At 33.8% G+C, this 26724-nt stretch overlaps 3 protein-coding genes across 3 annotated transcripts; 1 reads left to right on the top strand and 2 right to left on the bottom strand.

Moving 5' to 3' along the window:
* Window positions 1–7065: 7065 nt before the first annotated feature.
* Window positions 7066–8905, bottom strand: LOC114162201 (putative RING-H2 finger protein ATL12). The gene has a single exon (XM_028046010.2). The coding sequence runs from the start codon at window positions 8715–8717 to the stop codon at window positions 7545–7547; it is 1173 nt and encodes a 390-aa protein (XP_027901811.1). The 5' UTR covers window positions 8718–8905; the 3' UTR covers window positions 7066–7544.
* Window positions 8906–10430: 1525 nt separating this feature from the next.
* Window positions 10431–16190, bottom strand: LOC114164190 (carotenoid 9,10(9',10')-cleavage dioxygenase 1-like). Its single transcript, XM_028048758.2, has 13 exons — window positions 16110–16190; window positions 15902–16039; window positions 15719–15821; window positions 13563–13822; window positions 13133–13312; window positions 12931–13009; window positions 12721–12802; window positions 12563–12625; window positions 12334–12475; window positions 11994–12243; window positions 11808–11872; window positions 11552–11713; window positions 10431–11075 (listed from the first exon to the last, which is right to left on the bottom strand). Exons 1-13 carry the CDS (start codon window positions 16179–16181, stop codon window positions 10965–10967), a joined length of 1707 nt encoding a protein of 568 aa, XP_027904559.1. The 5' UTR covers window positions 16182–16190; the 3' UTR covers window positions 10431–10964.
* Window positions 16191–20680: 4490 nt separating this feature from the next.
* LOC114163705 (uncharacterized) lies at window positions 20681–25921 on the top strand. Its single transcript, XM_028048000.1, has one exon. The coding sequence runs from the start codon at window positions 20681–20683 to the stop codon at window positions 25919–25921; it is 5241 nt and encodes a 1746-aa protein (XP_027903801.1).
* The last annotated feature ends 803 nt before the right edge of the window (window positions 25922–26724 follow it).

Genomic DNA, 26724 nt, shown 5'->3' with positions numbered 1-26724 from the left:
GTCCTGTACGGACACAGTGTTAACTCCAACTTAACGGAGAGGACCAAATTGAACCTCTTTAGAAAATTGAGGTACCAAATTGAACATTCCTAAAGTTCGGGTACCACATTGAACTTTCCGAAAAAGTTTGGGTACCAAATATGTATTTATACCTTTTAAAAAGTTAGGTATTACATTGAACCAAAAATTTAAATTGGGTACTAAATTGAAAACAACTATTATCACTGCCACACATGTCATGATTGTAAGCTGCCACGTGGTACGATGATAAACTCACACATGACAGTTTTTAAATTTTTTGGAAAAAGAAATAAAAAATTTCATGGCTTGACACGTGTCCTGTACGGACACGGTGTTAATTCCAACTTAACGAAGATGACCAAATTGAATCTCTTTACATAATTGGAGTACTAAATTGAACAAACCAAAAATTATGAGTACCAAATTGAATTTAACAAAAAAGTTGGGATACCAAATCCATAATTATATAAAAAAATGTTAAATCGATAAAGATAAGAAGAGATATTTCAACGTTAAAAGAGAGGAAGAAAATGCATTCCTTTCACAGTTTGAAATTACTCCAAATAGTCAAATTGATAAGAATTAGGTATGACAAGTTGTTTCAATTAGTTTTCTAAAATATATTATTACAAGGATGTTTTATTGCTATATGTTCTAATACGGTAATATAGTAAATAATTAAGGTCAGGGATGTACAAAAAGAGAAATGATAGGTTGACACCCACATTTTACCACTTTTTTTACCACCTTATCTGACATCACTATGTGGCATTCTATGTTTCATTTTTAATATTTTTTACACTTTTGCACTGGCACTGGAGATTGAAAATATATCCCGCACGTGGGTACATTTTGGTTTCATTTTCACCTACCAAGCCTCCCACCATTTTCACCTCATTTTTTCACACTCCGTTCACCTCAATTTTTCATACTCCATTCACTCATTCTCTCTATTTGGTTTGTTCCTTTTCACCCACCAAGCCTCCACCCATGAGAGGAAGAAGCAATTTCATTTTTGCGGTGGCTCTCCTTTAATGGCGAAACTAGGTCTTCCATTTTCGTTTCCTATTTTCACCCAGATATTTTTTTTTCTTCGTTCCTTCCCACCCATGAAGCCTACCACCAAAGAAACCTCTCATACACAATTGCTTCAAGGAACCCTAAAAGGAGCATTGGTCTCATATTGGTGTTGGAATTTGGGTAGTTTTTGTACATTTATTATTGACAAAGTTTTTGAAAGGGTGGAAGGAATATGTATGCCCTTCCTCGCATGGTGCACCTCAGTTGTGCGCACGAATAGCACACCCATTCCTACTGCTTCTTAACAAAGTCTAAGTTCCTTTTTTGAAAAAAAAATTGCCTTACACATATTTGGAATTAACATGCAACTTAAGACAAAATAACTTGTAATCTGCCAATGAGTTTTTGCACATTAAATGTTGGCAGAGTCTTGGAAAGGGTAGAAGGAATGTGTATTCCCATCTTCACATGGTGCTCCCCAGCTGTGCACACCAATACCACACCCCTTTGCCACTGTTTCTTAGTCAGGTCTAAGTGAATTTGGGAAAAAACTTGCCTTACACATGTATGAAATTAACTTGTAACTCAAGACAAATTAACTTATAACCCAAAAAGACTTTTTGCATAATAAAATGTTGATAGTTTTGGAAAGGGCGATATGAAACACAATTTTCATCTTGACATGGTGAACCTTAATTGTGCACACCAATACCACACCCTTTCCTACTGCTTCTTAACCAGGTCTAAGTGCCTTTTTTGAAAAGAAAAATTGCCTTACACGTATTTGAAATTAATATGCAACTCAAGACAAAATAACTTGTACCCCACCAATGAATTTTTGCACATTAAATTTTGACAGTTTTGGAAAGGGCAGAATGAATGTGTATTTCCTTCCTCACATAATCTTCCCCAGTTGTGCACACCAATACCACACATTTTGCTAATGCTTCTTAGTCAGGTCTAAGTGCATTTGGGAAATAACATGCCTTAAAAATATTTGAAATTAACTTACAACTTAAGACAAATTAACTTGTAACCCATGAAGGACTTTTTGCACAATAAAATGTTGACAGTTTTGGAAAGTGAGTAGAAAACTTGTAACCCAGGTGTGCATAAATGGGATGCACCATGTGAGGAAGAAAATTATGTTTTCTACTGCACTTTCCAAAACTGTCAACATTTTATTGTGCAAAAAGTCCTTCATGGGTTACAAGTTAATTTATCTTGAGTTGCAAGTTAATTTCAAATATTTTTAAGGCATGTTATTTCCTAAATGCACTTAGACCTGACTAAGAAGCATTAGCAAAATGTGTGGTATTGGTGTGCACAGCTGGGGAAGATTATGTGAGGAAGGAAATACACATTCCTTCTGTCCTTTCCAAAACTGTCAAAATTTAATGTGCAAAAATTCATTGGTGGGTTACAAGTTATTTTGCTTTAGTTGCATATTAATTTCAAATACGCGTAAGGCAATTTTTCTTTTCAAAAAAGGCACTTAGACCTGGTTAAGAAGCAGTAGGAATGGGTGTGTTATTCGTGCGCACAACTGGGGTGCACCATGCGAGGAAGGGCATACATATTCCTCCCACCCTTTCAAAAACTTTGTCAATAATAAATGTGCAAAAACTGCCCAAATTCCAACACCAATATGAGACCAATGCTCCTTTTAGGGTTCCTTGAAGCAATTGTGTATGGGAGGTTTCTTTGGTGGTAAGCTTCGTGGGTGGGAAGGAACGAAGAAAAAAAATATCTAGTTGAAAATAGGAAACGAAAATGGAAGACCTAGTTTCGCCATTAAAGGAGAGTCACCGCAAATATTAAATTGCTTCTTCCTCTCGTGGGTGGAGGCTTGGTGGGTGAAAAGGAACAAACCAAACAGAGAGAATGAGCGAATGGTGTATGAAAAATTGAGGTGAACAGAGTATGTAAAAATGAGGTGAAAATGGTGGGAGGCTTGGTAGGTGAAAATGAGACAAAAATGTATCCACGAGCGGGATATACTTTCAATCTTCAGTGCCAACACAAAAGTATAAAAATTAATTAAAAATGAAACATAGAAAGTCACACAATGATACCACATAAGGTGATAAAAAAAGTGGTAAAATGTGAGTGTCAACCTATCATTTTTCATACAAAAATAGAAAAGGAAAAATACATTTATCCTTGAATAGTCAAACCTAAAAATATATATGAAAACAAATCTAGCACATATACTTCATTTACTAAGAAATATGATAATGAAGAATGCAATGAAGTTGTTTCATGTTCGTATATGTTGTCTAGGATTTATATATATATATATATATATATATATATATATATATATATATATATATATAAAGTATATATATATATATAAAGTATATTCGTCGTGATTTTGTAATATATATAACATTTTATTTTTAGTATAACAAAGAAAAGTATTACATTGTAAATTTAACTATTTTAATTTTATTTATATTAATACAAATAATTTGAATTTTATTAGTATTATTTAAATTTCGTCAATAATTAATGTAATTACACGCGTTTGATTTTTATTATTATGTGTATTTATTGTTAAAAAAATAGGTTAGTTTATAATTATCGAAGAAACATTAAAATGTAAAAGTTATAAAGTAAAAAAGGTAAAAAAGTAATCGTTACTAGGAGGTTAAAATAACTTTTTGTTCCCAATTTTCGTCAAGTTTTTTCAAATAAGTCATAATTTTGGTTTTATGTTCAATAGGTCCTAATTTTCGTCAATTTTGTTCAATTGGGTCATTTTTTGCTAACAACGTTTAAATCATTAACGGCCATGAACAGTGACTTCCACATATCACTTCATGGTTTTTTTGATTTTTTTTGATTTTCTTTTTATTTTTAATTTATTTTTAATTTATTTTTAATTTTTTTAAATGTACACATGTCAACCCAGGAGTGTGCCACGTGTCACTTCCTGGTTTTTTGAATTTTTTTAAATGTCCACATGTCAACCTAGTAGCGTGTCATGTGTCAAAGTTAATGTTCTAAATTCAATTTGGTCCCTATATTTGTTATTTTTGTTCAATTAGGTCCCAATTTTTGTTAACATTAACCAATTTGGTCCCTCTTCAAATTAAAACCAAATTTAATTTTTATATTAAAATTCACATTTTTTATTAAATATTTTTATATAATATATTAAAATTTACATCATTATAATTTTGATATAAAAATTAAATTTGGACACATCTTCGATAGAGACAACTTGGTTAATGTTAACAAAAATTGGGACCTAATTGAACAAAAATAACAAATATAGGGACTAAATTGAATATAGAATATTGACTTTGACACGTGGCACACTATTGGGTTGACACGTGGACATTTAAAAAAAATAAAATAAAATCAAAATAAAATAAAATCAAAAATTCAAAAAAACCACGAAGTGACATGTGGCACGCTACTGGGTTGACACATGTACATTTAAAAAAAAATTAAAAGTTTAAAATTTTTAAAAACAAATTTAAAAAATAAAAAATAAATCAAAAAAATAAAAAAAATCACAAAGTGATACGTGACAGTCGTTGTTCATGACCGTTAATGATTTAAACGATGTTAGCAAAAACAAACTTAATTGAACAAAATTAACGAAAATTAAGACCTATTTAAACACAAAACTAAAATTAGGACTTATTTAAAAAAAACTTGACAAAAATTGGGACAAAAAATAAAAAATGTATTTTAACCTTACCAGGAATATCAAATGAAAATCGGTGCTCACTTCTTCAAGTTTTGCGTGGCTCAAGGTGATCCACACTTATTTGATTGGTTTAAATCATCGATTGTCAAGGTGATTGGTTTAAATCATCGATTAATTATCGATTTTCTTAAAAAAATTTAATTTGGTTATCAAATTTTAATAAATTTTAATTACGTCATAATTTTTTATAATGTATAAAAATTATGTGTTTCTTTTAGTATATACTAACAATATTAAATATATGTCATTTATTAATTTCTGATTTTGTTTATTTTTTTGATTTTTTAATTTTTTTTAATTTAAAAAAAAATGTTGTAGTTAGTGTTATATGTTAGTAGTAAAATCACGTGTTATTATTAATATCATGTTGTTGATTAAATTTAGATTTAATTATAATATTTGTTATTTTAATCTTAATTAAATTTTGTACTTGTCAATTTAATCTTAATTTAGTCTAAACTTTTTTTATTATAATGAACCAATTTTTTTTTCTAAATTAATAAAAAATTTAATTTTTATTTATTATACTAATATTTTTATTAAATTTGATATTTTTATATAAATATTATACTAATATTTTAACATCAATTTAATATCCTAACATCCAAATTAATTAATGCAGAAACTCGATTTATTTGATCAGGGACTTAATTTTCACATCAATAATAGAGATATGTTCTCTGTCTTCAAAAATTCTTTTACTTATCATCCTTATTTTTATATTTTTGGTTAAAAATTTGATCACATAGTCACATACTAATGGTGAATAAAAATTATTAAATTTTAAAAATGTGATAAATAAAATGTTGAAAAAAAGTTTCAACCGAAATATATATTATGGAAGTAGGTTGCAGCATAAGTTGATAATCCAAGTAGTTTTATAATAAAAGAAAAGTAAACTAGATCCTTTACTCAATGATTCACTTAGATAAGTACAACTTTCATACTTTACATAAGTATTATTTTCCAATGAAATTCGTGATCTTTATGTTTTAGTTGTAAAAATAATGTTATTTATGAATGTTTAGTATATAAGAAAGTGGCATTTTGACATTTTGGTATTATGTTAAATGCAAGATAGACATCAATTGCGGTCTATGATGATTGACATTATGATTTTTTTTTTCTTGTCCTATTTTTAGACATCTTTTTGTTATTTGTTTCATTTTTCTAACATATGTGCGCGGACTGTTAAGCCTATATTTATATGATGTGATCAGACAAAGTAACCTATAAATATTATATAGGCCAGTCCATTTTAATATACTTTTAATAAATCAAATATTAGATGACCAAAATAGATTAGGGCAATATGCACCATTACCTAAATATATATAACTACACCGACACATGATAAATTTAATTTGTTTTAACAAAAGTGAAGAAGACAAGAAAGATCATATAATGTTTTACAAGTACATCGAGAGTTTTCTATAGTAAAGTAGTGTAATCTTTTTAAAATGATTAAAATAAATGAAAATTTAAAAATCAAAAAATGAGTAAAGCATAATTGAAAAATATGATTCATTTTGTATAGCACAATTTTGCTGTAGTAAAGCACAATTTTTATTTTGATTTTCTCGATATAAGTACAGTTGACCCATGATATTGCCTTTAACTTATCTTAGTAATCTGTAATTTTGTTTTAGAAAAAGATAATGATATTGTAACCATCGTTATCCTTTAAAAAATTATCAAAATTTATCATTTAAAAAAAAATTAATTGAAACAAAAAAAAAATTAAAATTGGAACTTAAATTCAAACAAAAAGCTAAGTGAAAACTCACTTGAAAATTTTTAATCAAACCGGGACAAAGTGAATAATTAAGTCTAAATTTTTATTTAGATTAAAGATTTTTTGTTCTATAACTTTTAATTTAAATTACTGTCTTGAATTTAGGATCAATTTAATCTATCATCATACGTAAATTTAATTATTTTAACCAAATTTTATTATATTTTTTATTTTTTAACGTTTCAAACATAATTCTCAATATAATTCTCAGTTAATATAAATAAAAATGTGTTTAACAATAAATTTTAACAAAGGTTAAAAAAATTAAATTCATACATTTTTTAAGTTAAAACAATTAAATTTAACCAAAAATTTAAGAGAGACAGATTTTAGTTTTTACGGAGAACGAAAGACCAATAATAATTTTAAATATTTTTATTCCATTTATGTGTTAACTAAAATTTGTTGAAAAGAAACTACCATTTATCACGTGTTTAGTTTCTCTTGTCGTTTATCTCCACCGCTTCAAGCAACCAACGAACCCTATAAGAAAAAGAGGAGTCTCTTGATAAATATGTAATTTTTGATATTTTATTTTTATAAATTTGAATGTATTTTATATGTTTTGCACACTAAAAAGTCTTTATACATCTATAAGAAAGGTTTTAGGCTAAATGTATTCGTTGAAGAACCGCTACCTGTTTCAAGAACCACAAGCGCTTGCCGCGCGACGGCATGACCTTCTCCGACGAGTGGACCGGCCGTGATCATCGTTGAATTCGGCTAGTCGTACCTGCTCCCCAGCGCGCTGTTGGAACGACGGCGGTAAGACCAGCATAGAAGTTAACGGAACGCATGAGATTTTCTTTTCATCAAATTTGATTTAAAACATAAATAATAAATGGAAATGAAAAAATAATAAAAAAAGCCAACTTATAGTTCATTTCAAACCGGTTATTTAATTTTTAGTGATGTCAAATAACCATTATTCGTTTTCTCAAACACAAATTTCATTACGCCGACAATTGTGTTCCTGCAGCAACATCAAACATTTGAGGCTAGAGTTTTTGGTTCTAATTCACTCGGATTCCTTTCTTGTTTTGCAATCCATTGGATAGTTCTTCGTGCAATCGGCAGCCAAACTCTCCCCAATCTCTCATTTGATCTCACACTTTCTCCGATCCTATTCTCCTTCCCCATTTCTGCAAACCTCGGAACATTCGCAATCTCAGACATGCACCTCTTCTCACCAGGATTCACTTCCGTAAACCACTTTTCTTCCTCCTTACAACGCCAACTTCCCTGAACCTTCCCACTGTCTGCTGTAGATTCCAAAGAACTGGAACAGAATCTCCTGCTGCTGACATCATTAAGCATCTCGCTGTTCAACGACAACAGGTCCGAAGAGTTAAGATCACTCCACCTGCTCCTCGTGAAAACGTCAGAGATAACTATTTTAAGGTTTGTCACACGAACATGTTTGTCCCACTTTGTGCCACTACCATCACCAAGAAGCAGTTCTTGTTTCTTGCACTTCCCAGCGTCCTTGAAGCCTCTTGTCGATGACCCTCGATGAGATGCCTCTCTCTGAACGAAGATTTCAAGGTTCAGATCCTCCGTGAGATTTGATGGAACCCGGAGGAACCTTGAGCTTAGGGAGTAGTTGAGGTTCTTGATGTCCCCTGCCTCAACCCTGCGTCTACAGAGAGGACACGTGGAGTGGCTTTCAAACCACTTGTCAATGCAATTCATGTGGAAAGCGTGCATGCACTTCGGAAGCAGTCTTAGAGTCTCTGCGTCCTCGAATCTGGAGAGACAAACAGTGCATTCTAGGCCATCTTTGAATCCTTTCAGGGATGAAAACGTGAAGAAAGGGAGGGTTTTAACTACTTCTCTGTCGATACCAGAAAGTCTTGAACTTGATCGAGATCGGCCCTGAAAGTTTTGGAGATTTGAGTTTGGGGTAAGAAGTTGATGACGGTTGTTGACTCGACAGAACTTCACATATAAAAGTAAGATAGTTGTAATGGCAAACATGGTGGAGAGCACTGCTATCACAATCCCCTTGCTTGGCTGAACGGTTTGAGGTTGTTGTGGCAGGTTCTGTTCTTCCTCTTCCCTGTCTTGAGATTGAACACTGAAGGGGATAGAGAGAACCATGGTGAACATTACTAGCAAATGCTTCTTAAAGGGGTTGAAGTTGAGGGCGTTAGACATCTTCGGAAGTGGAGATGTTACCGTTTTGGTTCTCTGTTTGGTTTTTTTTCTTCCTAAATAAACATTTGTGAGATGAACCCAGAAATGGCTTCAATTTTGTCTTATTTTACTGTAACAGACCCTACCCTGCATGCTTTTATTGTTTGTTGTTTTTTGTGGTGCTTGCCTTGGACAATTAAATAGAATATCTTGTGGTTGATGAAGACAAAAGCATGCATCAGCTTGAAAGACCTCTCTGTGACTGAAAACATGTGTCCATGATTGACATATTATACAATCACTCTATGGTTCGTTTCTGTTAAGCATTACCTCAATTGATACTTGTTGAATCTGTATATTGTTTATTTATTTATTATTATTGAAACCTTGTTTATCGGAGAAAATAAGCCATGCTTATGCAAACTCGACAACTGCATATTAAAAGAGAATTAATTAGAGTGTCATATTAAGGAATTCAGATTCAGGTATTCAGGTATTCAGGTAATCAGGTAATTTTTCTTTCTTTCTTTTTTTCTCTGAACGTTAGTTTATGTCCATTTAAACTACCCTAATTTACGATAATTTTTTTACAAAAAAATTATAACAATTAGTTAATCAATTACCCAAACAATATCACAAGAAGTTTTAGAGCACCTTGTAATTGTAGGTTTTTTATCAGCAACTTTTTTTCCCTAATTGAAAACTTTAATTCTTTAATGATTCTCCTCTAAAGTAAGTATCAGATTCGAGATTCTTCACTATCTCTCAATCATTACTTTTTTATTTTTATTTTGTCTATTATTCTTAACCATTATGATTTATTCTAAATTTAATCCTTTTTCTAATCGTCCAATTGTTAGAGGTCCATGATTAACTGTTAGTGGTAGCTTATAAAGTTACTAAAGTTATAGAAAAGTAATCAATTTAAAAGAAATAAATTTTAATTAACAATTAGAGTTTACATGTACGAGGTTAATGTTATGATTAGCTACACTCTTAAAAGGCATCAAAATTACTAGGGATAAGAACAAAATAAGAAAATATCTCCACAAGTGAAAAAAAAACAATTATCTAAATACCTTTAAGATTTTTTTAAGAACATTTTGATAAGAGTACCAAATGCTTTAACTAACAAAATAGAGTAAGATTGTATTACAATGACTTGGGGTGATAATTAGATAAATAAAATATTTTTTCTAAATTATGAAAATTAACAATAAGATAACTATTATATATATATATATATATATATATATATATATATATATATATATATATATATATATATATATATATATATATATATATATCGATTGCATGAACAATTTATAAATTGAACCAATAATCATTGGAGTTTAATTAAACTCCCTAACATTCAATTATTATTTTTTATTAAATTAAAATCATGTTATTCTACAGTTATGAAATTATTTACATATTAATCTCTTAAATTAGTGTAACTAAGGAATTTATGCTTTAAATTTAATGAATACCAATTCTCTTAACATTTTAATTGTCTTTTGTCTTATCTATAATTTAAAATAATTTTTTAATTTTAGCATAACAAATAAAATCATATAACTAATCGTTTTTTATCTAGAATAACACAAATTTTAAACATTAATTGTAAAAAAGAATAATATTTTTAACAATTAAATTTGAAGAAAAAGAATAACGATAATTAATAAGCATCAAGACCAAGGATCGTGTTTCCCATTATGAAAATTGTTTCCATTTGTGCAAATAACTCTAATTTTTATTTTTTCCATACAATATTGGCACTATAATCTATAGATATAAAACTGTGGGTCGACCACAGGAAAGACACCATTCCACTACCCATGGAAACACCTTTTATAAGCCTTTACTAGAATAATTTCTATATTTTATGATTGAAAAAAGTTGTTTGACATCTGACAATCATTTAACTTTCATGTACGGTAAAATAGTAATAAAATAAATATATTTTTTTAAATTTGTTAAAAAAATAAAGAAAGTGAAAAGTATAGTAAATGATAGGATCAAATAAGTGTAAAAAAAAAAATTGGATATGAAAATAATATTTTCCTATATGATTATATAAAATCAGAAAGAATTGACATGTAAGAAACATCATAATTTTTTTTTCTTTTGAGTTTTAATAAAACAGTAGAAACCTAATAATATTTTATTTTAAATAATGGTAGCCAAGTAGATAATAACACATAAAACAAACCTTAGTGTCTAGAGTTACTAATTAACACAATAAACACAACCCAACCCCCACACCTAAAATGAGATTGACGCGAAAGCTCCGTGAAATCCATATGGAACTCTGCAAGGCATTGTAATTTTGGCAACTGCCTCTCCTGAAAACTTCTTTGTGTCAACTATATGAACCTAAAAGAAATAAAATAAAAAAATTAAGCAGCTAATTTGAGTTTAGCAGGATCATCAGATGAATTAGTTAATTAGTACTTGCCACTATATATAATGGGTTAAATATATTTTCAGTAAATTTTGTAATTAGTCTTTCTTCAAAATTTTATACTAATTTAGTCATTCATTTTTAAAAATATATAGATTTAGTCCTTCTTCCCAATTTTGTTAAGTCTATTTGATATTTTAAACGTATTTTATGATAATATTTGAGTTAACATTAAAACAAAAATGCGTCAAACAGTATAAACAATCAAATATTATCATGAAATTCGCTTGAAACGTCATATAAACTTAATAAAATTGAGTTAAAAGGTTCACGCATTTTTAAGATGAAAAATTAAATTAATCAAAATTTTTGAAGAAAGACTAATTCCAAATTTCACTAGAACTTAAAAGACAAAAAACATATTTAACCCACAATTAATTTGACCTACTTGAGATACGCCAGTATCTTCATTGTAAACAAAGGTGATTATCCAACCATCATCTTCTTCCACGCCACCTTCCTTAGGGACAAACGCAGATCCGGTGCAAAATACATTTTTTTCAAACCTATGATATTCCACTCTTATAAGCTCTTCTTGTCGTGTCTCTCCCTGATTTACACAATTGAATTTGAATAATTTTGAGAAAACAAACAAGTACATGAAAAATAAAAGTAATAATATTTTATTTGAAGCCATGTTTTACCACAGGGAATTCTGAACATGGTTCCGCAAAGTATAGCTTCGCTAAAGCTCCGTATTTAGGAATATCTAAACGGTCAAACATGAAACTTATATTATCAGTTATGAATCTAAATTCATGGTAAATAAGGGTTGTTGCAATTGTTAAATAGTTAAAGAGAAGTGAAACTTTGTTTTACAGAATTATTACCTGCAGCAAAACTTGCAGTGGGATCAACCACTTGGGTGTATGCGTATCTGTTCTTAATTCCTGTAAAACCTGCATTGATCATTGGAAAATCCATAAATTGTTCTGGTCCAGTGAGATATTTTTCCTTAACCTCTCCACTTTTCATGTTTAATCTCCATTCATAACACCGAGAGAATAACTCAGATTCCTTCAAACCATCTTCAGGTCCTGGAATTATTGAATCTAGGGCTCTACAACCCCACAACACAACCTGCTACAAGGTACAAAATTTCTCAATATTGCAGCCAATAATTCTACAAAAAGTTCTTGGTAAGTTTCAAATTTATGGATAAGTTACGACCTCATCATGACCATCCTCAAAGGAATTGATGAGATGAAATGTGCAATTAGGTTCCACCTCAAACCACTTGATTGAGTTAGCATCACCATACAGCGGCATTATCCCAATTCTGGCATATTTCTCCTTGTCGAATTTGATTAATCTACATGGAATAACATGGAAATAATTAACCGACAAAGATTCTGTAATGTCTCATCATCATAGTCATATATGAGCACTAGATACTCACTGGCCTCTTCTAAGTAGTCTGTTTGAATCAACAATCAGTGGAAAATCCAATATCGCTATATACCTGCTAACCAAAAACATGAATCAATGCATAATGAATGTAATGAATGTTTGTAACGATTTCATTATTTGTTTGTAATTAATGAATGTTATGTATACCTTCTTGTGATACCTATGTCATGGCATAAACTGCTTCTGTCTAGTTCTATATCTGCTTTGTGAACCAGCTCCTTTCCATCAGCTGAAAATGGTTACTGATGTGTATGTTATGGATATTACACTCACTACATCAGCGAAACCTTTTTTTATCAAAAAAAAAAAAAAAAACTAGTATTATTAGGTTTTATTAAGAATTTAAAGCTTACATACCCGATACTATTCCAATTTCAAGATAAGGTTTAGTTGCATCTACACCAAAAATAAGCAGTTCTCCAGTACCCAAAACTTTCTGCATTGAATATCAAGAAGTTAATTATCATTAAGTAAATCTATGCATAGTTTACTGATAAGTTAGTGAAACTCTTGTATCTTAAGCTGTGACCAGATATTCTTTAACACATATAAAAGAAACCTTGGGGTGACTTGCAAAGGGACGATTCCATGCGCCATTGACATCCCAGTAGTTTAAAGTATTTAGTGTGAAGATGTCAATCTCTTGTGGGATGTAATTCTCCGAAACCGAGTAAAACTTGTTTGAATGCTCAAACACATTGGTGTTGCTGTAATCTTTATTCAGTTTTCCGAATCTCAGCTGTGAAATCCACAAGGGGAAAAATCAAAACTCTTGTGAACTCTCACACCAGAACTTCAAGTGTGTTCTTATAGAAACTTCTAAAAAACATATTTGAAAAATAAAGTGAATAATGTTACATGCATGCATGCATACGCAATGTAATCTAAAATTTAAACTGTTTATGGTACACATATGCATTATTAAGAAAATGTTTTTGTTATGTTGGAAGAAAAGGTCATATTTTGAAGATATGGTAGAAAATGCTGACCCAGTTTAGAAGCATAGAACACATAACGGCCAATGAATCTCCTTTTACTGCAGGGAGAAACAAAGGCTTGGTACTTTGTTTCTCAAGGTTGTATGTTGCAGTTTGAACGTATCTGTTGTTGTAGAAGATGGTGTAGCTGCCATCATTTTTCCTTTTGAAATACAAAGCATGAAGCATTCCTTCTCCTTCCACCCAAATACTCTTTGTCTTCCCCAACACAGACTTCGATGATTTCAATCCTCCAAACAGTGGGTTTGCTCCTGTACACCATGTGTTATATACCAACATATATACAAAGATGAACATAAATACATAATCAAGTTTATATTTACTTATTATCACATCCTTTTACTTTTATTTTCTTTCTTTTTTCTCATTTTTCTTTGGCAATAGCAAAAGAGGAAATGAACAGAAAATGAGGAAACAATTATATATCAGAAACTAGGATCAAGCACTTAGACCATTTGGGTTTGAAGAAAACATGATGTTCAATACAATACAGAAGTACAAAATGATTAAACAAATTAACGCAAAGTTCAAATGTTGCGGGTGTTTTTAGAAAATGCTTCTTGATTATTTTGAAAAAAAAAATATACACGATTGGAACTACTATAATATAAATACGAAAGATTGATTCAAAACTACCATAACATAGATTTCAAAAAGAAAAATATTAAACTTTATTATGAACTCTTATATTATATATATATATATATATATATATATATATATATATAGACTGGAATATCCCAAAGATTCTAGCATATTTTTTTTATTGACTTTCGTCTCATTATAATATTTTAAAGTTTGGTGGGCCGAGTGACAGTGATCAATTAAATAGGTACAAAAGCTTTCAATTTAATTAATTATTTTTTTGCCAGCCACGATGTGTAAAAGCAAATTCTGATTGGAGAGTTAGACACTGGTGCTCATGATTTACGAGCAATTGTCATGCAAACATTATCATATTATCATTGGGGAACAATGCTAGAATCAATTGTACAATGATTACAGTTTCATAATCGAAAATGATGATTTGATAATGATAATAATAATAATCTAGTATCGAAGTACTTCACATGCAAAGAAACTTTAATGTGACATACATAAACTTTCTCTGATTTCGTTACTTTACTGATTTTTGAAAGGAAAGAAGAAAAGAATGAGATGTGATTTGCTGTAGTAAATTTAGTGAAAAATGAGAGGATCAAACCAAGGACAATATATATTTTGTAGGTTTATAACTATAAAAAGATAGTTTAACACTGTAAAATCTAAAATGTTCTTCTCATTCATCATTCATAATTAATCATATTACATAATATTAGTAGATATCAGTGTTACTTACTTTTGCATCACTTTTGTTAAAAGAAAAATTTAGTATATTTTTAGTCTTAGAATTTACAAAATTGGAATTGGTCTCTGTATAAAACTTTGATATATTTTAGTTCATAAATTTTTAAAATAAATGAATATAATCATTTTAACTTAATTATTTTAGATTTTTATTTTTACGTATAAAATGTGATTTTCAACATATATTGAAATGAAGAAGTGTTAACCGGTGTAAATAATTCAAATGTTCGTATAAAACATATTTGACACGTCAAAAAAGACGTTTGACACAAAAAAGTGTAATTAGATTAAAATAATTATATCTATTCATTTTTAAAGTTTAAGGATCAAAATATATCAAAGTTTCTGATAGGAAAAAAATACCAATTTTGGTTTAAAGTTTAGAGATTTAAAACATGGTTAACAAAAAGAAAAAAGGCATGCATCTTATTTAAGACATAAATTTGTCATTGGGTCTTCCTTTTCGATTTCTTTCTCTCTTACACTTATATTTGGTAAGAGTATTAAAGTCGTTATAATAAACTATAGCGAAATTTGTTTATATTTTAAAACTTTAACATGTTAATTTTATAAAGAAACTGTGTTTAACAAGAAAATAAAAAGAATAATTATGATTGTAAATTAGTTTTATCTATGTTTTGTTCGTATAAAAACTCAACCAATTTCTAATTTGTTCTTAGACACTCACAAGCAAAGGTGTTATAAAAAAAAGTGTGAAAGAATTTTGTGTTCAGTTCCGTGTGATCCTAGCACATGCATAGAGATAGAGTTAAAGAATTAATATTTCTTCAGGTACGAACCATTTCTAATGTAGACACCTTCTGGAAAATGATCTGGTATGTGGCCTTCAATGTCACTGATATCCATGGCTTCCCCTAATTCCTCCACCGGAGCAAAGTTTGTCTGCAAAACACAGTAATTAAACATCTGATATATTATTAATGATGTTTAGGACGTTCAAGTGATAAAACACGGTACTTCACCTGAGATGGAAGCACTAGCTGGTCGACAAACTCAAAGGCTGAATCCACAATAGCGTTAAGAAATTTGGTTTTAATGTCTGTGATGGCTTGGGAAGCATGATTTTGGAGCGGAATTTGAGGTATGGCTCTTAAGATCAGCTGCAAATAAAAGGAACAAGAATGAATGTTTTAGGTTTTAAAAGTTAAGAGGCAGAATTAATTGAATTACCTTAGAGTTTGAGGTAAAGGGTGTCTTGTGAATGGAGCAATAAGGTGGGAGAGTGGTGAATGAAGCTGCCATTACCAACTGTGTTTGGATACGACACTACCACTTTACAAGCTCAATATATAAATACTAAAACCTAAGTGAATATTCTGCATTAACTAAAGACAAAAATCATTTTACCATCTATCTATATGTTCCAATTAAGTATATGAATTTTTAAAAGTAATTACTAGCTTCTTCCAAGTCTATCATATATAGAATTATATGTTTTTTAGCTAAAACAAGATAATAAAATAATTGCAATATTAAACAATAAATAAATAATAATCTAATATTTTAATTAAGCATGTAATAATATATATAATGATCTCAAAAATTACTTGTGACAAGTCATGCCAAACATTTACATAAAATAATAATATTAAAAATATTATTGTATAAAAATGAGAATCATGAATAATATTATAGAAAAAACACATAAATTTATTATGGTTTTTTTATTAAAAGTGATGTTAATTACTTGATTTATATTTCATTTGGTGACCCGTGTAAATCTATTCTCATGATTTATCCGTGTTATTAGAGTTAACAATTGATATTGACGATTGACTGAGATAAGTATAATATGCATGTATTAAAAGTTTTTTTGACAAATTTCAGATAAATATATTCCAGTACGATGAAAATTACATAGATCACTATTAAGATACATGTGGTTATAAATGTTTATGTTTGAGAGATGACCTAATGTGAAAAAACTCGTATTTAAGAAGAAGATTGCTAAAAATTTGAATTTTTATATTGAACAAAGAATGAAAATATTTAAAAACATAAAATAAATAAAATGCATAAATTAATTCTCTTAAAATGTTACATTATTATTAAATATTAGTATATATTGTGGACTAGTCCACAGACCTACAAATCAGTTCGCAGGATAGGGCAAGTCAAAAAAGTGAATTTAATATTAAACTGCGGAATGGACCAACCTAATTCCTACTTTACGGACTAAAATGTGAGATGGGCTAAAACAGACTAGACTGACTCACTTTATCATTCCTAATGTTCATAACAATCACTTTATGATAATATCAAATTGAGAATAAGTTAAAAGAAAATTGCATTTGAATATTTGAAAATAGAAATTCAATATATAATAAATGTAGAAACAAAAGTTGAATGAATGAGTATAACAACAATTTATATACATGATAATCATGATGCACACTAACATGCTTCTTTTCTCTATATTTTTTAAGATTTATGTGTAAATCACATTTATAGTTGTATTTATGACCTTATCATTATCATTTAAAATAAGAATCCTCAATTCTTGATTTGTTTTCACCGTAGAAACTACTAAATGTAATTGTTCGTGTATAAATACAAGATAATTTTAAATAATAATGTAATATATATGAGGGGTGTCAATGGAGGTTCATTTACCTTAGTAAATGAGCAAAAGGTTGTATTTTTTTGTATCTTTCGAAATGCATATGGAGCTTTCCCTGGGATCGGAATATTCCAGTCCAAGTTGCATTTTTCAATTTTGATGAGTCAACACACAACCAGTGTCAACTACGAGTCTACAAAACGTAAAAAAAAAATTAATATATTACTTCAAACATAAGTATTTAACTTTCTACTTTATTTTAGATTAATAGATCAAATTAATTACGTGTATTTTTATTTCATGAGAACAGTAATATCTCTCTTTGGATGTACGGTGTGATAAAAAATGATAATTATCTCTTCCTCTTCATTAATTTGAAAACAGTGTAGAAGAGAAAGTGGGCATGAATAAATCTAAACTTGCGGAAGTTGAATGTGTGTAAAAAAATTAAATAATATTGAAAAAAACCTTATCATAGTTAATAACTAACTTTTGTTGTGTATGATGATATATTTCAACATTTCGAAATGAACGAAAATTATATGAAAAAGTACTTATCAAGATTTCACCGAGGGACAGAGACTTGTTTCGTTATAAAATCATGAATTTTTTATATACTACTGATGAACGTAATTTCGGGATTTCGTTATTAAATTCACTTCAGAAATCATGAAAAAATTTGATGTTATTAACTGATTTTCTCGAAATGATCATGAATATTCACTATATATGTCGTTGTAAAACTTTTCAGATATTTTTATTTATTTAAAATCTGTATGGACTAATTAGTTATTGGGTTTCATTGCAATGTATAATAAATTTTGCGTATTGTAATTCACGGATATTAAAAATAGGTATAAGAAATCATACTTATGATAACAAAAATATTATATATATATATATATATATATATATATATATATATATATATATATATATAAAATAGAGTTGAAGTTAGCGAATCTCAAGGAATTAGAATCGATTTATGTCTAATTGCTCCACATATATTTCTTCTAACTATATTTTTTAAACGAACCAAGATTAATCCAAATTGATCTTGTAATAGATCTCTTACAGAATCAATACGTTTATTTTTTAAATAATTTATATAGTTAAGTAGAGTCATTTCAAATCTCATGTCAATCAAATGATTCACAGCTGTTAATATATATCTCGCAGTATATATATATATATATATATATATATATATATATATATATATATATATATATATATATATATATATATATATATATATATATATATATATATATAAAAGTCATATGCTTATTGTTTAGCGCTTTACTATTTTTTTTTTCTCGTCTAGTTAATTGGATGATGTATGTGTTTCTTTCTCTCTTTCTCATGTGACAATGATGTATGTACCTTTGGCTTATATATTCATCATTTGTGTTTGTTCTTTCTATCTAGTTAATACTGTGATGCTTCCCATGTGAGTTGTGTTTTGTTTTCTTATGTTTTTTAACATCCAAAAAGACATGTCTTTTGTTGCATTAATTGGAAAGTATCTTATTTGCCAATTCATTGTTTCTGATAAGCACAGAATACAAAGTTAAAAACCAAGTTATTGAATGTAAATTATTGGGTTGTCTATATATAGATTAGGTTAAAATTTATTTGGTTGTTGTATAATAGTAATTAACAAAACTTCTTTGGCTCATATAATGTTGATATAACCTAATAAAATTATATGCTATTCTCCAAGCATCATGTTGATGAAGACAATTGCTAGAATTTTAAAACTCATCTAAATTTAGAATTATTATACTACTTTACGGGACAATGTGAAGTAATTATTCTAACACAAGTAGTGGTTGTTCCGAAACAAAATTGCTTTTTGTCATGGTGCTCTTGATTTTAGTTAATCGATGGATATTATTAAAGTACAGTCATGGTTAGTTCGAAGCGTATTTTTGTCAGAAAAAAAAAAAATCTTTGTCCTTTTCAGATTATCTTTTGGCTTGTATTTCTTCTTTCAGTTGTGGTTTTTGGAGAATTTGAGGTTGGAGTACCCGCTACATCAATAAAAAAGAAAAAAACAAAGAAGCCATTGTTTGGCTTTGAAGTTGTTTTCCATCAACGTCACGTAGTTGAGTTAACATACAATACAATGTCACCTTCTATATATTTTACTGCTGTTTCGTACAATCATATATTCCACTTGTTTTTCCCTCAGTAAAGAATCTTGTTATATAGATGCTAAAATAGCGATTAAAAAAATAAATGTTTCCAAAAGGAATATAACACTTGGTATCAAAGTGATATCATATTCTTTTAAAATTAATTAAATGCACTGACACTCAAGGAGAAATCTTCGTTAACCATCAATTTTAGTGACCAAAAGTTGTTAAATGTACAAATTTAGATATCAATTTACAAAATAAAAAATTTGTATTGGAAGTCTGGGTACATCCCATTAGTTAGGTACAATAGGGAAGTTTGGGAGGGATATACTCGGCCACGGGCACGACAGGAAAAGGTGAGGCACAGTCAGTAAAAGAAGGTTAGAGTGGTGTGGTCAGAGGCATATGTCTCGACCCAGGAGCCGTAAACATCACGGCCCAATGGCTAGACACATTTGAGGCACTGAAGTCAGGGAGTGGCCTGGTAGGATGGCAGGCACGCGCAGAGTGGAGGCCGAGTAGGTGTCGGCCCTGGGTGCCTGGTACATCTCGGCCCAAGGGTTCTGATGCGTAATGGGCTAGCAGTGCAGAGGGGTAGACCCATCCCAGTCACGGCAAAGATAGCACACAGGCCCAAGAGTTTGGAAGTCCAATGGAATGTAGAAATGTTACCGTTAAGGTATGAGAGGCAGTTACTGTATTGATTAAGATTCCTTAGTGTTTAATGGGAGAAGGAAACCGCTCTGTAGGCAATAATAACGGGAATAAGGCCAGGTAGTATAAAAGATATTTGGACTGTCTAGTAAAAGGTAAGTTTATCTAAAGCCAATATCTAAAGAGAGAATATCTGGGGTTATTACTGACTTAAGCATCGGAGTATTTGCAGGTACTCACCCCTGACGGTAGTCCAGAAGCAGCTGTAAAGAGAAGGGACGCAAAGTGGGCGGAAGAATACAGAAGGCCTTTGAGATCGCTTGGCTCTAACCCTTACAAGAACATTTGGCGCCCACCGTGGGGCCAAGCTACTCTCAAGGGACATGGATTCGACCAGGACAACGATAGATCACAATGCAGCCCTAGCCGAGATGCGGCGACAAATACAGGAAGAGATGCAGACAGAAATGCAGCGACAACTAGCTGAGATAAGACGTAAAAACGAAGAGGAAGTCAACGCCTTGAGGGCGGAAAACCAAAGAATCAGGAGACAGACCGAACGCACGGAGAGAAGGAGAGAAATGCCACAAGAAGAAGAAGTACAAGAAGAGACGTCAGACCAGGAGGAATCCCGCGCTCAAACTAATCCCAATCATACCGGTGCACTAGCAAGAACACCTAGGCGTCACCCCTTTGTGGACGGAATCATGACGGCTGACCTCCCTGCACGTTGGAAGGGGCTTACTATGAATCAGTATGATGGCACCACAGATCCGGAAGAGCATATAGACATCTTTACCACTCAGGTGGGACTGTATACAACCGAAGACGCCATCCTCTGTCGCGTTTTCCCAACATCGCTAAAGGGTCCGGCGCTCCGTTGGTTTACCCGGCTTCCCCCCAACTCCGTGGACTGTTTTGATACACTGACGACGCGTTTTAGCATTCAATTTGCTACTAGCAAACCCCATCATCTCACCTCTTTGGCACTGGTGAATGTGCGGCAAGAAAAAGATGAGACATTACGCAATTTCATGGAGCGATTCGGGAAACTATCCCTAAACATCAGTAATTTGAATCCAGAGGTAGCCATGCATCATTTGATTACAGCCCTGCGACCAGGCCTATTTGTGGACAGCCTGTGCAAAAAACCTATGGCCAATCTGGACGAGCTCCGAACGCGAGCTACGAAGTTTATGCAAATGGAAGAGCTGAAGGAGTTTCGCAACACCACCCGCAGGGAAACCCTTGACAGAAAGCAACCCGAGAGAGACAGAGCAACAACCTCAAGACCAGGCTCTAGGTTCCGAGAGCAAAGACAACCAAAGTATCATAGATACACCCCGCTGATATCCAACAGGGCACAGATTCTGGAGGAAGCCCTAAATGCCGACCTTATATCTCCCCCTAGAAAGGTCCCAACTCCCCCTCATGCTGACACCACGAAGCACTGCCGTTATCACCGAAATTACGGCCATACTACAGAAGAGTGTTTCACACTAAAGGACAAAATCGAGGAGTTAATACAAGTTGGGCATCTCAAAAGGTTTGTAAAACGCGAAGAGGGGGGATTTGCATCCAGAAAGGAGGACCGAGATGGAGGAAACGAGAGGAAAGAGTACAGAGCGCCAGCGTATGGGGGGCGACGCGAAGATAACCTTAGACGAAAGATCGATCATAAGAAGGATGAGCAACGGGAACCACAGGAAAAGCCATTACGAGGAGTTATTAACTACATTGCGGGAGGTTTCGCTGGTGGGGGCTCCACTGCATCTGCCAAAAAGAAGTATGTCCGTGCAGTTCAGAGCGTGAATGCAGTTTCTATATATCCGCGTAGGCGTATGCCGCCTATTACCTTTAGGGACGACGATTTTCAGGCTGTTGACCCTCAACATGATGATCCGATGGTCATATCGGTGGAAATTGAAGACTTCGCTGTCAGAAAAACCCTTGTGGATCAAGGAAGTTCGGTAGACATCCTCTATTGGAGAACTTTCAAAAAATTGAAAATTTCAGAAGAAGACATTCAACATTATTTAGAACCCATAGTTGGCTTTTCAGGTGAGAGGGTGGACACGAAAGGCTATATCGACCTCTTCACTAAATTTGGAGGAGGAAAGGTGACGAGGACGGTAAAGATCAGGTACCTCATCGTCGATGCGCACACATCATATAACATATTATTAGGAAGGCCCTCTCTTAATACGTTGGGCGCAGTCGTTTCCACATATCATTTGGCAATGAAGTTTCCTTCCGCATCTGGAGATATCATCACCATACACGTGGACCAACCTACTGCTCGTAAGTGTTATGCGGATAGCTTGAGAGGACGACCTAGGTCACCACCAAAACGCGCAGTACACAATATTGAGAGAACATCGAGGATTGAGGGCGCAGACTTAGATCCTCGCTTCAATGATGACACACGGGTCGAACCGGTTGAGGCCACAGAGAGACATGACTTCGGGGATGGGGTCAGGTACACCTACACTGGTAAGGCGTATGCAGATGTCGAGGAGCTGAAGCAGACGTTGAACGAGCACGCCGATTTGTTTGCATGGAGCGCAGCCGACATGCCTGGAATCGACCCTCGAATTGCTTGCCACAAACTGTCTGTTTATACAGAAGCAAAATCGGTCGCTCAAAAGAGGCAAAAAATGGGGGAAGAAAAGAGAGAAGCAACCAAGATTGAGGTACAGAAACTGCTCTCCGCGGGCTTTATCACAGAGGCTAAGTATACCACTTGGTTGGCCAACGTGGTATTGGTCAAAAAGCCCAATGGCAAGTGGCGGATGTGCACGGACTACACAGACCTTAATAAGGCCTGCCCCAAAGACACTTATCCTTTACCCAGCATCGACCGGCTTGTCGATGGAGCAGCTGGCCATAGGGTACTTAGTTTCTTGGATGCCTATTCGGGTTACAACCAGATACCTATGTACGCAGGTGACAAGGAGAAAACAGCTTTCATCACAGAGGAAGCCAATTTCTACTATGAGGTAATGCCCTTTGGTTTGAAAAACGCAGGAGCGACGTATCAGAGATTGATGGATCGGGTTTTTCATCATCTGATTGGAAAATGCATGGAGGTTTACGTAGATGACATGGTGGTGATGTCCGATTCGTTAGAACAGCACATAATAGACCTCAGGGAGGTGCTACATGCAGTACGCCGATATGACATGCGTTTAAATCCAGAGAAGTGCGTGTTCGGAGTCACAGGAGGGAAATTCTTAGGGTTCATGTTAACACACCGAGGAATTGAGGCTAACCCAGACAAGTGCCAAGCGGTACTAAGTATGCGTAGTCCTGCAAACATCAAGGAGACACAGAGGTTAGTCGGACGTTTAGCAGCACTGTCGAGATTCATGCCAACATTAGCCGAGAAAACACAGCCCATGCTTAAACTGATGAAGAAGGCTTGTAAGTTCGCGTGGGATGAAGCCTGTGAGCACGCGTTTGTTAAACTGAAAGAATATCTGTCCTCACCCCCGATATTGCACAAACCCGCAAAAGGTAAACCACTTTTAATATATCTAGCTATTTCTAATAACGCCGTAAGCACTGCTATAGTCCAGGAACACGATGGACAGCAACAACCTGTTTACTTCATCAGCAGAGTTCTGCACGATGCTGAGCTGCGCTACCAGACGGTGGAGAAGGTGGCATTGGCATTGGTAGTCACAACCAGAAGATTACGGCCGTACTTTCAGAGCTATGAGGCCATAGTGCGAACCGACTACCCAATACACAAAATGCTGAGGAGACCCGATCTGGCGGGCCGAATGGTGGGATGGTCAGTTGAGTTGTCCGAATTTCACACTCGCTGTGAAGCGAGAGGAGCAATCAAAGCCCAATGTCTGGCTGACTTTGTTAACGAGCTAGCTGGACAGACAGAGCCGAACGATAACACATGGACACTTTTTGTGGACGGCTCCTCTAATACCAAAGGTGGAGGGGCTGGCATAGTTTTGCAAGGACCAAACAATCTTCTTCTTGAGCAATCCTTGCGGTTCGGATTCAAGCCCTCAAACAATCAAGCGGAGTATGAAGCATTGATTGCTGGACTGCATTTGGCAGTAGATATGGGCGTCGAGAATCTCACGTGCAAATCCGACTCACAACTCCTGGTGGGACATATGGATGGCAGTTTCCAGGTGAAAGATCCTCTCCTCATCCGCTATTACCATGTCGTAAAAGGAATGTTGGCACAATTTAAAACAGTACGGCTGGAACACATTAATCGAGCGCAGAACTCCATAGCAGACTTACTCTCTAAGTTAGCCACGACTAAGATAAAGGGACAGCATCACACAGTAATTCATGCTACACTCAGTCAACCCACTGTCACCATGATAGATAGCAATGTCACAGAGGTAACAAAAACAGAGGACAAGGGGTGGATGGTTCCCATAGTTCAATTCATACAGCATGGTGAGGACAGCGGGACTGACGACCCCGCAATCAGGAAGAAGGCTTCGCGATTCATGCTCATAGGCGGTGAATTATATAAAAGAGGATTTTCCAACCCCCTCTTAAAATGTGTAGCCGAAAATCAAACGCAATACTTGATGGATGAATTGCACACAGGCATTTGTGGTTTTCATTCCGGCTCGAGAACCATGGCGTCCCGCATCTTGAGAGCAGGGTACTATTGGCCTACCCTCAAGACGGATTGTGACAGATATGTTCAACGATGCACTCGCTGCCAGCAGCATGGCAATCTCCTACACGCAAAGCCAGAAGAACTTCATACCATTATGTCCCCGTGGCCTTTTGCTATGTGGGGCATGGACATCTTAGGACCTTTCAGTCCTGGGAGGGGACAGGTCAAGTTTTTGCTTGTGGCAGTCGATTATTTTACCAAATGGATCGAAGCAGAACCCCTCGCTACGATCACGGCTCAGCAGGTACAAAAGTTCGTTTGGCGTAATCTAATCTGCAGATTTGGCGTTCCAAAAACCATCATAACAGACAATGGGCGACAGTTCATTGATAAGGGGCTGGCTGACTTTTATAAAGGACTCCACATTCACCATGTTACTAGTTCGGTAGAACATCCGCAGACGAATGGCCAAGCAGAGGCCGCAAACAAAGTCATATTGAAGGAATTAAAGAAACGACTCGGGGAGGCAAAAGGTACCTGGGCCGACGAACTACTAGAAGTTTTGTGGGCCTATCGCTGCACCCCTCAATCCACGACTAAGGAAACACCCTATAGCTTGACATACGGTGTTGATGCGATGATTCCTATTGAAATCGGCGACACTTCACTGAGACGACGGCTCTTTGATGTTAACCTTAACAACGAGAGCATGCTCATCAACCTAGACTTGCTCCAGGAACTCAGGGATCGTAGTTGCATTCGGGAAGCAGCATCCAAGGCTCGAGCTCAACGCCGTTACAACTCTAAAGTCAAGCATCGATCGTTTCATCAAGGAGATTTGGTTTGGCGGATGGCTAGCAACGCACGAAAAAAGGAAGGTAAATTCTCTCCCAACTGGGAGGGCCCGTTTCGCATCCGTGAGGTCGTTGGCAAAGGAGCTTACCGCCTGGAATATCTATCTGGGAGCACTATACCAGCAACTTGGAATTCGTCACATCTAAAATTTTATTATAGTTAAGACTATTCATGTGTCAGGCGATGTACTCTTTCCTACCTCGATTTTTTTCCCTAAGGAGGGTTTTTGTCGAGGAGGTTTTAATGAGGCATCCTTGTTACTAATAAAGTATTTACGTTCCTCTTATATTGTTTTGCGATTGGGTTATTTTTCTCACATGATAATTCTGTTCTTACTCTACCAAGGGCCCTGGAAGCCTCGTTAACCATGATGAGCCCTCCCCTCAACTCCTCACCATGGGTCAGGTAGTATCATTAACCATGATGATCCCTCCCATACACTGCCACTGCGCTCTATATAATGTAAAGCTTTTCCCCATGTCACGCCAATAACGACCTTCGCTAAGTACTCGGCCATCGCGGCCGAGAACATGGCTACCCCCGTGGCCGACACCTGTTCTTGCTCGCATACTAAGGGACGCCGTTATCGCAACACAAATGCTGACGTATCCCTATTGAGTTCAATCACAGCACATATACGACAATTAAATTCAACATAATATCACACAAACATAGCGGCAGTTCGTTACAGACGTCCTACAAATCATAAATGTTCAGCATCTGATTTAACAACCTTTTACACATAACACAAAAAGTCATAATAAGCATACAGCAGCATCCCACACACAAGTTCATCATATAGACGGCGGCGATGACACCTTCCCGGGATCGTTAGCAGCAGCTTTGGCGGACGCTATGTCATTAATATTCATCAAGACCCCATCGTAAACATCCTTCTCAATGCTAATACGATCATCTCCTGCATCAAAGTTGAATAGGTGGGCAGTCTGACGAACGGCTTTGTAA

This window comes from Vigna unguiculata, chromosome 9 (assembly GCF_037176805.1).
Source record: "Vigna unguiculata cultivar grain cowpea cultivar isolate G323 ecotype 2 chromosome 9, ASM3717680v1, whole genome shotgun sequence".
Lineage (NCBI taxonomy): Eukaryota > Viridiplantae > Streptophyta > Magnoliopsida > Fabales > Fabaceae > Vigna > Vigna unguiculata.
This window is presented reverse-complemented; position numbering and strand designations above follow the sequence as displayed.